The 15,971-nt window shown below is 35.5% G+C and overlaps 1 protein-coding gene across 4 annotated transcripts in view; it reads left to right on the forward strand.

The window, feature by feature from the left end:
• The window catches only part of LOC105452570 (FH1/FH2 domain-containing protein 3), a 154,185-nt gene that overhangs the window by 63,756 nt on the left and 74,458 nt on the right, over positions 1 to 15,971 (forward strand). For all 4 annotated transcript variants that reach the window (XM_011693786.1, XM_011693785.1, XM_011693787.1 and 1 more), the window contains one exon: positions 1,902 to 2,017. In XM_011693786.1, coding sequence (XP_011692088.1) covers positions 1,902 to 2,017 — 116 coding nt within the window. The remainder of the gene's footprint in view (positions 1 to 1,901; positions 2,018 to 15,971) is intronic.

The following is a 15,971-nucleotide window of genomic DNA, read 5'->3' on the forward strand; positions in this document are numbered from 1 at the left end:
TTTGGCTCCAACATCTAGAACACCTAACCTATTGTGTTTGCCTATATTGCTCTCACTCTCGTCTCATTTTACGTAAACGTGCGTGCTCCCTGGCGTACCGTTATCCCCCGCTGGCAACGTGCCGCGCTGGACCTGGCGGATCTTAATCTCGTGAAAGAAGGAAGCGACCTAAAAAAAGAACGCGCCGGAAGAAAGTCGTCGTTCTCATCGGGGTTACTTACCTCCGGCAATTTATCGCCGGTCGATTCGGCCCGTTCAGCTATTAGGAGGGGACGCGTGATCGCGCGGGATTTATGTCGGCCGCTGCGATCGTTACATTTTTACGGGCCTCCTTCGGGCAGGCGGGCGAGATTCAACAAGGTCGACAGCGGATCGTGTGATCCGGGAAATTCGAGGTCCGTAAAGAATTCGATTTGATCGGGTCGCGAACTTCCACCATAGCACGGAGCAGCTTCTTGTCGACCCTGCGATTCTTCGTTTCTTCATTCGCGACACGCGTCGCATCGTCAAAACCGGGAATACGCCAACTTGTTGCTTCTGCAAGCTCAGCGTTTTTCATTACTGCGATTTCTCTTTGATAGCAGCGCGTGAATAGTGAAATGACAAATTTCTCCGGTGACGCGAGATTAGAAAAGGATAGGATTAAGTGAACAATTGAATCCACTGTTAAATAAAATTAAACATATATGTTTTTATTTTTACTTTTTTATACTGCGCAGGAACGAACAGAAAATACCAAAGCTTTTACATTAAATTTTTGGAAGAATGAAAAAATTAAGTTTATTATACCATTTATTCTTTGTACGTATATTAATGAAGAATTGTATGTATTTAAATTTTATTTATAATTTTGATATTTTAAGATGATACAGATAAGAGCAAGAGGCTTATATTTAGTGCGAACCACCTGATTCTAAACCAAGCGATTATCATCTCTCGCATATGGGAACGGCGTATGTGGACCAGCAGATCCGCAGATAAATTTAGCAGATTAGCCGCATTAGCCCAAATTGTTGACCCGTAATACTCCTACACGTGCATTGAACTCCTACGCCGGAAACCTTGATCTTTCAATGAGAAAGAAACCGTTCATTCTGATTAACGAATCCATGCGTTGGACTTGATCGCACGATCGAATTGAACATGCGATTTAAGAGTGGTATTTCCTTTTTGAGAAACATTGTTTTTTATACATTTTTTATGTTAACCGTAACTTGTCCGAAAATTACATATTTGATTTTTTTAATTAAAATAACATAACGAAGGAAAAAGATTTATAAAGTTTACAAAATTTTTATACATAATGTATAATATTTTGTGTAAAATTTATGTACATTCAATTGTACCTAATTTTCAGTATCAACATAAATTGTGATACAATAGAAATAAAAATTATATACTGCATAAATTATATACTACATAAATAAAAATTGCCATATATCGTAATCTGACAATTAAAAAAATAATTAATTATTAAAAATTATTCCTCTACGCAAATACATCGTTCAAACAGATAAAAGTTTTCTATGAGAGATATCTCTTTGTTTTATTAACAGAAAAAAATATTATATATTATAATATTATATTATATATATATTATATTATATTATATATATATATATATATATTTGAGGATCTGTATAGACTCCTTCTCCATATATCGATACAATTTCCGCGCGTGCTCGCAATAAAAGTCACGAGCTCGTCGGAGAGCTTGCATTTTGCCGACTTCATTCCGTCGCGGATGCGGCTCTTAAATGGACGGTGGTTACGCGAAAACCGGCTAACGATCGCCATCGGCGCGGTAATAATTTCCATGGCGCGATTACCACCGCGGCCGGCCGCGCGTACGCAAAACAGACGCAGTTTCTCAACGCATCTTGCTGCTACCTGTGTTGCAGCTCGATGACACGGCGCTCCAGTTGTACAAGGGCGGCGATTATGGCGCTTACCTGGACCTCGAGGCCTCCATCAACGAGCAACAGGAGGAGTTTGAGGGTTTTCACGAAGGTGAAAGGTAAGTGTTCAATAATCTAAATTGTATATCGCCCATTGAATATTGAAAAAAAAATCGCTGACGAATAACTTTATTATTACGAATTGTATATTATATATAAGTAAGCGAAAAAATGTCTTATTATACAATTTGCGGTTATAGTCTCGAAAATTTAATTTTTATTCTTAGAAACTTTACGATTCGTTTCGAAGTATTTTAGATTTGCGGTATAATGGGTACTTATATTTTTGACTTTCCGACCAGAGAGAACTTTCGCGTAATTTACTTCAACTGCGCGTAATGATAGAGGCCATTTGTGCCCGCTTAATTGCACCCTGGGACAGTTGTTTTCTTGCGCATGCCACCTGAAGTTGGTCCTGTCGGGACCCTCTGTGTCTTTACGAGCCCCTCGCGGTTGGACCCCGGATAATCACATGGTGGACAGCAGTAGAGTCATAGTGGACAGCAGTTGAACGTAGAGTCGCCGGAATAATGAAAGATATTTAGATGAGGAGAGAGAGGATAGTGTGCGGTCCCCTCGCGCGGTCACAATCGCGACGGCGAGAGATTCGCGACACATCTTGGGGGAAAGGGAAGCCAACTGGCACTTTGGCTGGTATGCCTTCTTGTTAAATGAAAGCCCACCTCGAAGTAATGTGGCAAATACGTTGGAAAAAGTCGCGCAAAAAGTTTCTATACAGAGTCGAGTAATTAGCACGCCTAGTTTGTGATCTCCGAGTGCGCGTTGAACGGGGTAATTTTCTTCTAAATAGTGCACCCAACGTAAGGAATAGATAGGAATAATTAGTCCGCAGATAAAATTTAAACGTAAGCCGTCGCGATAAAACAGAGGAATAGCTTGCGTTGAGCACGAGTCATTTTGCGAACGCGTTAAAGCGTTTTCGCTTGCGGGGGAAAAGTTTTTAATTGAAATACAGCAACGCGGAATGTAATTTATTTGACTCACACACTGATACACGCATTCACATACGTGCAGTCATGGGTGTAAATTTAAAAGAAAGTTACGCTTTTCTCCTTTTGTTAAATACATTGGTTTAACGTACTGCGAAAGTTACGGCAATCGCATACAAGAACAATCGTTTTTGTATGCAACACATTCTTTAATTTTAAGTATTTAAACTAGACGCAGAATTTTTAAATCGGAATTTATTTTTTCAAAATAATTTTTAGCGTAAAGTGGTTTTATTACTTTTTTGCTCTTGATAATCTTGATAAGCAGTTAAAGTCTCACAAGTGCGCGCTTTCGAGTGTCTCGGAAGCGTCGTTTTAAAGCATTCTGTTTGTGTATATTTAGTGGCGAGATATTCCATGGTGGAATACACGAGAAACCAGGCGCTGGTTTCCGTCGTTGAGAATGCACGGCGGCTGCAGCAGTATATTTGTGGTTTGCGTATCGAATTCACGTTAACGCCGTGAAGGCTAACCGTGCTCGTTGTGTATTAACGCAGGTAAACTCCCTGGAGAGGGCGAGGCATGTACGACGTTAAATTTAGTTCCCCTTTGAGAGCTTCGGGATTCGTGTCTTTTCGATGACTTTCTATTCTTCTCGAACCTACGCAATTGCTCACCCACATCAAATATGTGATGGCGAACAATGGCACTGAGAAAACGCGGAAGCGCGCTATTTTTACTTTCATCAGCTTGTCCTCTCACGGAGATCTTGCAGTCTATTGAAAATTTTCTTATCAATTCTGTTCTGATTTGGAGAATGAAAAGATAAGACAAAAAAAGGAGATATTTAATAGTATACAGTAATAAATAACATGCGGTAATAACATATAGTTATTTTGAGAGCTTCATACACTTTTTTTTATATCATTGAAATCATAATTTCCATTTTCATATGGACTTTTCGCATACATCCTAACTCTGATTTTATCACTAGATGGAGAAGAACTTACATAATATCACAACATAAGTTATTGACTTATTAAAAAATGATAAGTTTTTCTTCATTTATTTTAGCTCTTAATTTTAAACGATTATCTATAATTAATTTTCACACAGGAAGATGATTTAAGAGAGAAAAATTCGAGAGATTGTTTTATATTAAATATGTGGAACATAATTACATATATTATTTGTTTCTTAATGAAACAGTATTTGAGTTCGTTATCGAATATTTAAATTAGGATTTCTCTATTAGGCTAGAATAGAATCAATTCTGAATTCTGAATGCAACATGGTTGCATACGTCGTAACTTTTATTTTCGCGGTGACTGGTCAAGACTGAAATGGTCCCGCGTGTACACGCGCACATTGGAAACAAGATCGCTTTCAGTCCATTAATCGGCGCCACTACGTCAGTATGCGCTCGATGCCACCGCCTTCAATCGGATTGCATTTTGCCAGTCGTCGCGCGTTCAAAGGCACGTTCGCGCGAAACGTCGAATGAACGCGGGACAGCCGAATGAGGGGAAAGGTGAGGGAGCGGGAGGATTGGAATCGCGAGCTCGGACACGGATTTGGGGAGACGGCGGCCGAGGGGAGGATTGGGAGTTAAATAAATGTTTGCCCGCAGAGATATGCGTTCCAATATTTGAAACTCCGGAATTTCCGCGAACCGCAAAATGACATCATACGTTTACCGCTCTCTCCGTCCCTTTTTCCGCTTGTCCGTCTCACGTGCGCTTCGATTTTTCTTTCTCTCCGGCACACACACACACATACACATACACACACACATACGTAATATATACGCCCCTAAGTTCATATAAGTTCCAGACACGTCTATGTATACGGTGGAACTAAACGAAAACTGACTTTTCCTGTTGTAAACGTAATGTTGACCGCATCGAGAGAGTTTATTGTGGTTAACTTTCGGTCGGATTTAATAGAAATTCAGGACGCTAATTTATAATATCATTTATTTACAACTACTTATCATTGAGATAAAATGATAACGCTAATAATAATGAATAGGACTTTTTAAATGATATATAATAGCATTGTTTATTGTACTTTTAAGTAATATGTACAGATTGATTTATCAAATTTAGATAAGTTTTCAATAGATACAAAGTGATAGTTTTAACAGTTAACTGACAATGAGAGATACAAGTGTATCATTGATTAATATTTTTTACCAATATGATATTGAAGTAGAATAATATCACTGGCATTCGTGAAAGAATAGGATATATATAGGATATGATCTAATCACAACATGCACTCTGATGCTTTTTAATAAAAGACCTTATTATTTTAAATCTCTATTTCTACGCAATAGAATTTAATTTACCTCTAAAATTTTTTAAATCAACGCGCAACAAATAGCTATAGTATAGAAGTTTCTTCGACACGATAGATTTATAAGTACTAAAATAATGATAATGACATTTAGAAAAATTGATGATTTAATACCATTTTGAAATGTAAAACGATTTGTTAATGTAATTTCTTCAAAAATTCACGCTGTGTTTCCGGATCTGCAGATCGTGATTAGCGATCGCTCGTAAAGTGCTAAATTATAGGGCCGTGCTCAGCTGCGGTCTCCATGGCGAATCGCCTGTCATTACATCAATAGCAAACGGCGACAAGCAACTCCGTGCCGCCCGTGGCGGTTGATTTAGATCACAGGATAATCGTCAACAGCGAGAACCGTTTTCGCAACGATATCCCGCACAGTTAATGTGAGGCACGCACACGAAAATCAATGAAATTGCAGCAGAAACGGCAAACGTACATATATACAATAAGAAGGAATTCCACGAAACTGCGTAGCTCTGGCATCTGCAGTCGCAGAAAAAAAAATAACGTTGCAGTCGAAAAAGTTGCAGTCAAGTAGATATATTTCGATCGAATTTATGTAACGCGTGTGGATGCAGAAAAAGGGGCAGACAGGAGGAAGGTAGCCAGCTTTCGCGTGGGTAACGAATCGTTTATCTTTTGCCGTAACGCCTGGCAACTGTTCGCCCACGCGTATGAGATACCGCGCCGCATGCGTATTCGCGATATTTCTCACGCAGGCTGTTGCGCCTTGCGCACTCGCGAAATTAATTTGCGTAGCCGCATCCTAGGCGGTCAACCGTGTCTCGCGCATAAAGAGGCGGGGAGAGTTACGTGGCGATAACAAATTGAAGGGACCTCCGGAAGAACGATACAACTGGCATTTTTGAATGTTATATAAATTGATAAAATCGCGCGTTTGACATAGTATTTAATCCTGGCGATGTTAAATTGATAGGGAGCTTTTTTTTAATTAAACTGTAAATTATAATTATAAAGCTAAGATAAGCACTTCGTCTATATATCATATTAAAGTATATATTTTTTAGTATTAAATCTTTTCTTTAATTTTTGTGTATATATGTTTCAGAAAATATTTCTTTTATTAGTCTTCAACTATAATTGTAAGAATAGAAAGGATATAATTGGAATGTATAAAAAAGTAATCTTGTATGTATACAAGGGATAAAGTGTTATCCGAAAATGTTTATTTTGTTCATGTAAAGATCACTCACTTAAAAAATTCAGCCCATTTATTTTTATCATCGCGTGGACCAGATAAAACAAGGATTCATTCTCATTTTGCTTATTCTGTAGAAAATGAAGCTTACCTACCGGTCTGTTTTTCCTAAGGAAATTAATCAGCCACCGGAGAAAGTAGACGGTACTACCGGAACGTCGAAACTTATTTCCATTCCGTGCACGGCGTACTTAACTGAAAGGCGGTCCCGATAGACCTTACCTAATAAACTTCATGTCATCGCGTTTTCCCTTACGCGCCCTCTCATCCTCCCTATCTCTCTCTCTCTCTCTCTCTCTCTCTCTCTCTCTCTCTCTCTCTCTCTCTCTCTCTTTCTCTCTGTTTATTTCTCTATCCCTCCATAGAATCTTATGTAACCTGTTTGAATGCACGTATAGGTACCGGTATATACCGGGTGTATATAATTATAATGGGAGATATACATGTATCTGCGAATATAACAGCTGAGGTAGGAAGGAGATGCTATGAGTAGAGCTGAATGGCGGAGCGGAGAGTGTGGATATAACAGTGAGAGAGGTACTCTCCCAAGGGTTCAATAACCAGGCACAATAAGTCGCTAAACGCTCGGTATAGACGTCGCGATGAGTAATCAGCTTCCTACGTATCGGACTCCAAGATCATTAAGGTATATACACACGTATATATACGTATACGTATATTCGAGGTACGCCCTTCTTGAGCGTTAGTACGTCGTCAATCCGCGTGCAGGATTTAACGTCTTCCTGCACACCCCGACGTTGTACCATATATTGCCAATAAAATTTTGAATAATTTTTAACATCATTTCAATATCATCAAAATATTATATCGCAAAAAATATAGTTTTAGTATTGTCTGATAAATATAGAAATGACAAAAGAGCTCAAGTACTTTATCTTTGAAATCTAGACAAAATTTTATACGAATATCTTTTGTCATATATTAGTAAAAGTTCTTAATTTTTACGTGTAGTAAAGGTAATTGTATCCGAAGCATCTAAACATGCTGCAACAACTCGATGCCATATGTGATGATTTGCTGCATTGTCACCTTTGCTTAAGGTAACAGGTATTTTGCATGACAACAGTGATCAGCCTTGCAGGAATCCTGCAATTCACCCGACCTGCAGTGCAAACTATGCTAATAAATCGCCTCATTAATGTCGTCGCAAGCTAACGTGCGTCAAGCGAGCAGTGACATTAATGTTATTAACAGCGACAGCCGAGCAACGTATATCATCAGTTCGAATTGTGATATAAATTAATATTAGGTCAAATTATGATTATTACATCGTTAAAACTTGTGTTAAGATTCTTTACTTATCGAGCCATCAAGCATTCCATGTTTGATTTTATACTGAGTTATTCTTCACACAATTTCTTTTTGCTAGTTTCTAATTACATTTCTCTCTAATTATATTTTTTTTATATTTTAATTAGTTTTTAATTACATTTCCTTAATTATATTTGTTAAAACTCAATTCCAAATATGGCCAAATTGTTTCTTTAAAGTACTATCTTAGTTCTGATAAATATTCTTAATACGTCGTTTTCTCTTAAAACTTTTACAATTGTGACATTTAATATAAATAATTATATATATTAATGCAGCTTATACTTACGTAACATAACATATTTTTATATAATTATGATTATATAATATATGTATTATATATATAATTATATAACATGGATGAATAACATATAAAATGTAACAAAATTATTTTTCAAAATTGTATTCTTATTTTTAAAAAATATGAAAAATGTAAAAAAAATGTAAGTTTATTCAATTGCGAAGTACCAAGACTTCCTCAGAATTACGCAGTTTTTTGCAAGAATTTGCCTTTCTTAAAATTATCGTGCATCGCCGATTATATTAATGAGCCTGTGTCACTGTAGATTTCGAAAACCGGTGACTCACGTATTCTGAGTTTAAGAATAGAGTTTACGTGTCGCACACACGAGCGTTTAATTTGCCGTTGCACGCAAGACGGTTCGGGAAGTCAATTGACGATAGATAAATTGCATTGCAATATATATGTTGAAATGTCTGTGTTTTGCAACTTATTAAAACTCTTATTAAAACTTGTATTAATTACAGCTTTAAAAAGAAATTGCTTCCTGATGTTACATGTTGAATTAAATTTTTGAGCAAATATTTTGACTTATTACAGTTAATAACGTCCACACATTTCTGTTAAAATTCGTCTCTTAACAGTTTCACACGCGATATTAGGGATACTTGCTAAACAAAGAGAGGCGCGAGATTGCTTGTCCCAAAAACCAAAGAACTTACGAACAGTTGGCGGCCCGGCTCGGAATAAATCGTATAACTGGGTTTCGAGATCTATTCCCAGGATATTCGACCGTACCTCGCGACCGGCCGTTTTCGCGTTTTATAAATATCTGTTTGCACGAACTGGCGGTAATGTCTTAGATGCGACTGAGCGACACAATGAGTCAAGCATTATTATATAAATATCATAAAAGTACACACATATGTATATGTCACAACTTGCAGAAACGATGCTCTGAGATGAGATGAGGCAGTATAATAAAATTGCAGCATTTTGAATTCTGATTTAACTACTGTTTAAAAGTAAAAGTTATTAAATATATATGTAATGAGTTGATTTTGTATTATAATTTGTAACTAACTTTTTATACACGCAACGCGTTTTTTACTTCTAATATCTCAATAAATACAATAGTAATATCACGATTTTTTTCAAAATTTGTCTTATTATCTTACGTGGTTTCTTCTATAAACTGACGATTACATCTACTGTCTGGCGGCACAACACGATTTCGCAACGCGAGATCATTCGCCGGAAGAAAGGCGATGGATTTATAGGAGAAATCCGTTCCAGGTCAGGGTTTCGAACTGTTGTGCGCGTGATCTTCCGACATACGACGCATAAGAATGCTGTTAAATCTTACGCAATATCGCACGACCGTGAACGTTTAATTGTTGTTTCAAGGAACACGTTGCCCAGAATACCTAATTCCATTATCCGCTCGCAAACATTGTGCAATATCAAACGCAAATGTCACGAATCAGCGAATCACGTCCAGTTTCTCAGATTCTCAAACGTGCGCGTGTTCATTGTATTAAGTGCTTCAGTATCGATCGAAAGAATGTTTGCTGAAGACATTGCTTACGGTATCAGTAGTTCCTATTCGGTTTAGATTTATTATACTTCGGCTGGAATGGATTCTGACCAAATGAGAACAGCATACCAATACATCGAGAGATTTCTGAAACGAGAGAATGTGCAATTAAGACATTTAAAACTTTATTAATTTAAATAGATAATATGTATATACTTAATATTACATTGTTTATATAGTAAAAGATGCAGAAGACTGACGCAGGCATTTGTACCAATTTTTTTTTTTAATTAAAGAAATAATTTAAATCGTGTTAATTTATATATATTTTTTCTTATGTATAAAATTTTACGGATTAAATTATTGTTCTATAATTAATTTAAAACAAAGCAAAATCTGTTTTTATTTAATTTTAAATTGATAGACGAACGTTGAACACTTTAAATATAAATACGAGATTAAAGATTAGAATAAATTTAAAAAGAATAATTTTTTTTATTTATTTAGGTTTATAATTTAATTTTTTCTTAATAATTTTAAAAGCACCTCGCACGGAAAAATATCACAAAAGATTTCTGTCGTCTCAGACAAACCACGCGGAATCGGATTTTCGTGCTGCTTTTGCACGGCGGATATACAGACATCTGACCATATTTCAGAGACTTAATGCACTATCTTTCCAATCCAATACTTACGGCGCGAGCAAGATTCTCAGAGGAGAACCAAAATTCGCCAGCGCAGTGCCACATTGCACCACACTTTCCAGATTACAACGCGCTACTTTCTCTTATTTTTGCACTTCCACGGAAGACATTATATACCTAATAAAAAGTACAAATATGTATTTCTCCAAATATATCTACCTATATATATCTAGTATTTTAACTTTTACGTATAAACAATTGCTTAATATTAATCACAATAACAAAATATAACACAAAATACAACAAACTATTTACTTTTCAACAAATTATTTTAAAACAATATTTATTTATTTTATTATTTTATATTATTTTTTTAATTAATGATACGAACGCGTTCTTATGTTACATACATATATGTCTAAACGTATTTTATTTATAAAAGGCTTTAGTCGATGCCATTGAAGAATATATGTGATTGTGGTGTATCCGGAAACTTTTCGAATAAGTAAATGTGTTCGGAAGAATAAATTTCCTTTTATATCGGTTTACATTCAATTCAATTGAAGAACCTCGTATGTACCAGCCGGAAATATGGTATGTCGGAGATCGGAAAAGATTTCCTTGATTAAAAAACGCATCCTCGGAATTTCACGCGTCTACGGATAATATAAAAGGATAAAAGTGAAACCGCGGGAATCCTCGTGGCCAGTACATGAGCTCGCTTTGAGGTGCGCTTTAGGCAATATTTCAGAACACTTTAACTGCCCCTTTTACTGCCAGGTAGAACTAACTCCTGCCCGATGCTGTCTAAGCACTGCCTCGTAAACTCTACATCGTCCAGTCATCTGGCAAGTCGTAACTTATGATCGTGCCCGCGTGATAGACTGTCTGTTTTTAGGTTCTTCCTTGTTAATTTGAACTTGTCTCATATATATAAGCGCAATGTACTTTCTAACTTTTTAATGCAATTGTAAACAAGCATATATTTAAATCTATTTCCTGAATTTCAAAATTTTTAATATATCTGTCACTCAAGACTGTTTTGTAAAATATGCAAAATATGGTCAGATTTTTTAAAGGGATTTAAGCTCGCTTCGTGAAATAAGCAAAATGTGGCCAGATTCTTTAAAGAAACTCAAGCCTGTTTTGTAAAATAAGCAAAATATGGCCAGATTCTTTAAAGAAACTCAAGCCCGCTTCGTTAAATAAGCAAAATATGGCCAGATTTGTTAAAGAAACTCAACTATCTGTGATACTTATCTTTCTTTTTTATAATTGTTTGGGAAAATCTTCTGTTAAATAGCATGAAATAATAGAATAATTTGTGTATTTCGAAAATAGAGATTCTGTTTCATATTTTCAGTCTGTAAAAGTTAAATCATAAAATTTATCGTAAACCTGCATTTCTAGCAATCCTTGTATTAGATTAATTTTTTGTCGAGTTAAAAGGAGAAAGTTAGCTAGGACAAGAAAGGAAAGCCGTAACAAGCTTAATCGCTCGTAAGCCCAAAGACTCGAAGCTCGAGGATTGGACATTACATTCGTGATCGGCTCGCACCGCGTAAGCTCGAGAGCTTTCGGATTTAGGTACACTGCTGGAAACAAATGGTCTCCGGGATCAATGGCTCGCCACATCGGCCGGTAATTACGAGCTGTTACCACGCAAGGGACGAGAGAGAGAACGTAGACCGTGGATCAGGCGTTGCCTCGTTACACAATTAAATTTACGATCGACTCGAACGCGATCGGACGTTACCGGTAGCATGGAGGCGGATATAAATTGCGGACCGCCGGTTTGAGTTATAACCGATTGGTGATGGTCGATTAAGGTCGACGACAGGAACTCGTATATTTCGCGCAAGGAACCGCGTCCATCGTTGGATGCGAAGAAGATGCAAGCAGATTGCATCTTTCTGGATTTTCAAGAGAAAAGAAAACTATTTAACGTTTTTCTTTAGAGAAAATGCTTTGTTAACTAAAATTTTCTAAAGAATAATATATCGTTAATGTTAATATTACAAATTGTAGAGTGATTTTTTTCTAATAGTAATTATTAAATAAATAAAATAATATTCAGCGTTTCATAATATTTGGTATAAATGTACTAATTTTAATCTTATTTAATTTTATTAGAAAATATTAAATCGCTATATTCTTTTCTAAATAATTTATTTTTAATATTTTTTATTTTATAGTCATTTTTATTTTTTTGTATTATTTTTTTATTACTTTTTTAAAAAAATGACTGTAGAAACGGATTTCTCGGATGAGGTAAATTAAGAAGACGTAGAACAAGTTATCCTACGTACAAAAATAAAGAAATGTCAGCAGAGGAAATAAAAGTGACGGTGCGCACTGAGACTAACTATTCCGCGCGGTTAACTCAAATAAGGAAACTGTCTCACCGCAAACCGTAAGAAGTTCTGAAACTTTTCCTGAATTTCCTGGAAGGGAATCCTGTAGAACTCGATATACAGCACTGCGGCATTTTACGGAGGCGTATCTGATCGCAGCCGCAAGCAAAAGTGGTAGGAAGAAAAGTGCGACTCGCTTCATTCGCGATATCCTCCTCGGAAACTTTGTCGCGTACCGTCGCCAAATTTTGTGCTAGCTTCTTTCAATCAATTTCGAACTTACTTGTTTTTCCCTGAAAGTTGATGTATTTCGTTGCGGATTGGATTATCAAATTATTCGCAAAATTCACATTGGATAGTTAAGGACTTGTTTGTTATTTCTTACCATGTAACTGTAAACCATGGTATTCCCGTCTCTTCACGCTCGTCTGAGCATTAACTAATTTCGTGATAGCCGAAAGGATGCAGTTCACCCGCAGTGCAGGCAAAATGCAACCGCGAATGCACGTAGGTGCATCGTTATATTTGCGCAGCTGTTTGCGCGCCGCCGTTGAGCGCAGAGACATGTCTCTGCGGCCGACATGTATTTCGTACGTGGTACATTCGGCAGGATAACTCCGGCGATTCGGTAGTTTGCGCATATTCATGGAAATGCACCGACGCATATCGTTCCACGTTCCCGTTTTCTAAGTCTGAGAAATGTCCTATTACATTGTCGCATCTATCTTTACGATATCTATGTATAATTTTACGCGACAATTTATTAACAAAAAATTATCATTATATGACGTATTATACATTTCATGACGTTTTTTCCAATTCTGAAAAAATATATATATTTTATATACATATATACATTATTTTATACACATATACATATAAATATTTTTTATATACATATACACTGCTAAAAAAAATTATGATATAGAAAAATTTTACGCAAAAATTGACCAACTTTGGCTGACGATGACTTCGCGAAAAATCCTCTGATCTTTAAAAAATAGTTTATGATTCTATGATGATTTTTCGCGGAGTTATCGTCAGCCATAAGTTGATCAATTTTTGTCTAAAATTTTTCTATGCCATAATTTTTTTGAACAGTTTATAATATATAATATTTATTTTATATATAAATATATAATATATGAAGTGTACGTATAAAGTATAATGAATTTTTATTGAGTGTCTGAACAGACAATAAAAGGTAGCGATACCATTAGTCTTTTCTAGAAAATTTATTTCATAAGTGCTTCGAGATGAAATCTTTAATTGTATTCAGAGCCACACGTGTGCACGAATATATACGAACAGTTTCCTAAAAGCTTTTTATTGTGAAATAATTTGTTAATTACTTTAATTTTCAATGGAAACTATGTATATATTTTTTCTTTCTCTCTCTCTCTGGTTATCTTGTTTTTTCTTTTTGTTTTTCTAAAGTAGAATCGAACAAAACATTTTGAAAGCGTTCTCGAATTATGAAACATTTGTTTTCCATTTTGTAGCTGTCTGGCGTCCGAATGGAAAATTATTGTGAGCGTCAAATTTCTTTATGTTATGCTGCAAGAGCCACTCTATTTCGATCTTTCCCATTCTACTCCTCTTTATTTTTAACCGTCTTCAATATCCGACTTACGTCGAGCTTCTATTGGGATGTTTCTTTCGAAAATAACAGCCGCTTGTCTTTGTCGTTGAAATTTTACCATCCATATTCTCTACTTCAGAATAAAGTATTTTCTAACATGAAAGGACTTTTTGTAATTTTTACGAAAAATAGTCCATTATTGAAAATGATTGAAACGAATCCAAATCTTTTATTATAACAACATATATTTTGTGTGAAATGGAAAAATGTATTTTTTTTTTTAATATTATGAAATAATGTTTTCGTTGGAAAACGGCTTAAAGAAGGATTCTAATAAAACACAAATGTGTAATTAAAAAGTATTATATATGATTAATTTATTGATTTAATTTTATACAAGATTTCAAGTGATAATATTAAACAATATCAAGTAATAAAAGTATTATTTATCTTAGATTTATTTAACTTTGTTAATTTTATGTGAAATACTTTATTTTTATTTTTAAGAATATTTCTTTCTCTTTTAAAAAACAAGAATGAATAGAAATATCATAACATATCGTAAAGTTATTTACAGTAACTGAGTTCGATGTAGTTTAGGAAAACGTAAGAAGTAAAGGAAATTAATAGCATAAAAATGGTAAGAAGGCGGTTCTATCCGAAGGAAAAATTTGTACGTTTCTTTGAAGAAATATCCTTCTGCTTGTTATTATGCAGCGACACTTTGTTAGCTCGTTCGCATCAAGTATATTACGCTTATTGACAACAATAGGATCTTGTCGATTTTTCTCGAACGTATTTTTATTCTCGGTGAATTGTATTTTTATCTTATAAAAGAATCACTCATGTTACGAGTATATGCAACTGTCTTCTTGTAGTTTTTCGCGAAACAATAAAGATCAATTGCTTTTCTTTTCTTATCTTGGAAAAAAGGATGAGAAAATGATGATTCAGATTGTTTGCGATAAATTTGTTTTTGTATGGAGATCGAATAATAATCTTTCTGTTTTTTCTTCCTCAAATTACACGTTTTCCTACTTCTGAGTCTACTATGATATGTAAAATCCACTCGTGATTTTTCTTGGTGTCTTAGTTTTTATCCCCCTTTGTATGTCGGAAGAAAAAACGAAGCCGAGGATGGAGATGAAGCGAATCTTGATCACGTTGATGCCTCGCACTTTGTAAGCGGGAATGTACTTTTATCTTGTTGATCGCGGTGGAAAACCTTCCATTTTGATCTCAATCTCGATCTTGTTTCTTGCTAGGAGGAAACGCGACTACTACCCCGTGAAATGCATCCGCTTGAGATATCTTACATGCATCGTAAGTCATGTGCACTTGCGCGTTCATTTGCGTTTCCTTCGGCTATAGAATCTTAACATATTGCTAATATTAATTGCGAGAGTCTCTAGACGATGGTGGGAGGAAAGGAGGAGCGTCATGGCGCAATATCTTGAAGTTATGAGAACGATACTGATTAAAAATATTCGTATAAAATTATCTTTTTTAAAAAACGGCGCCAAGTACTCGCACTCTCCATGCAAAAGATTTGATATCAAAAAACTAGCGCAGTTGTCAGTAAAATCAAGACATACGGGGCGGTCTCACTGTCTGCATACGAATGCGTATACTTGATGTGAGACACTGCCATGTCTCTTGATAAATTGTACAAAGGAAAAATACTTTTAAATATAAAAAAATGCTTTTTATTAAAAAATTTATCTACGACGAAAGTAGATAAGAAAAATAATAATATTATGTAACAAACGTTTCAATTTCCGTTTTTTTTCCTATTA

Source organism: Wasmannia auropunctata, unplaced genomic scaffold (genome assembly GCF_000956235.1).
Source record: "Wasmannia auropunctata unplaced genomic scaffold, wasmannia.A_1.0 LD336029.1, whole genome shotgun sequence".
Classification (NCBI taxonomy): domain Eukaryota; kingdom Metazoa; phylum Arthropoda; class Insecta; order Hymenoptera; family Formicidae; genus Wasmannia; species Wasmannia auropunctata.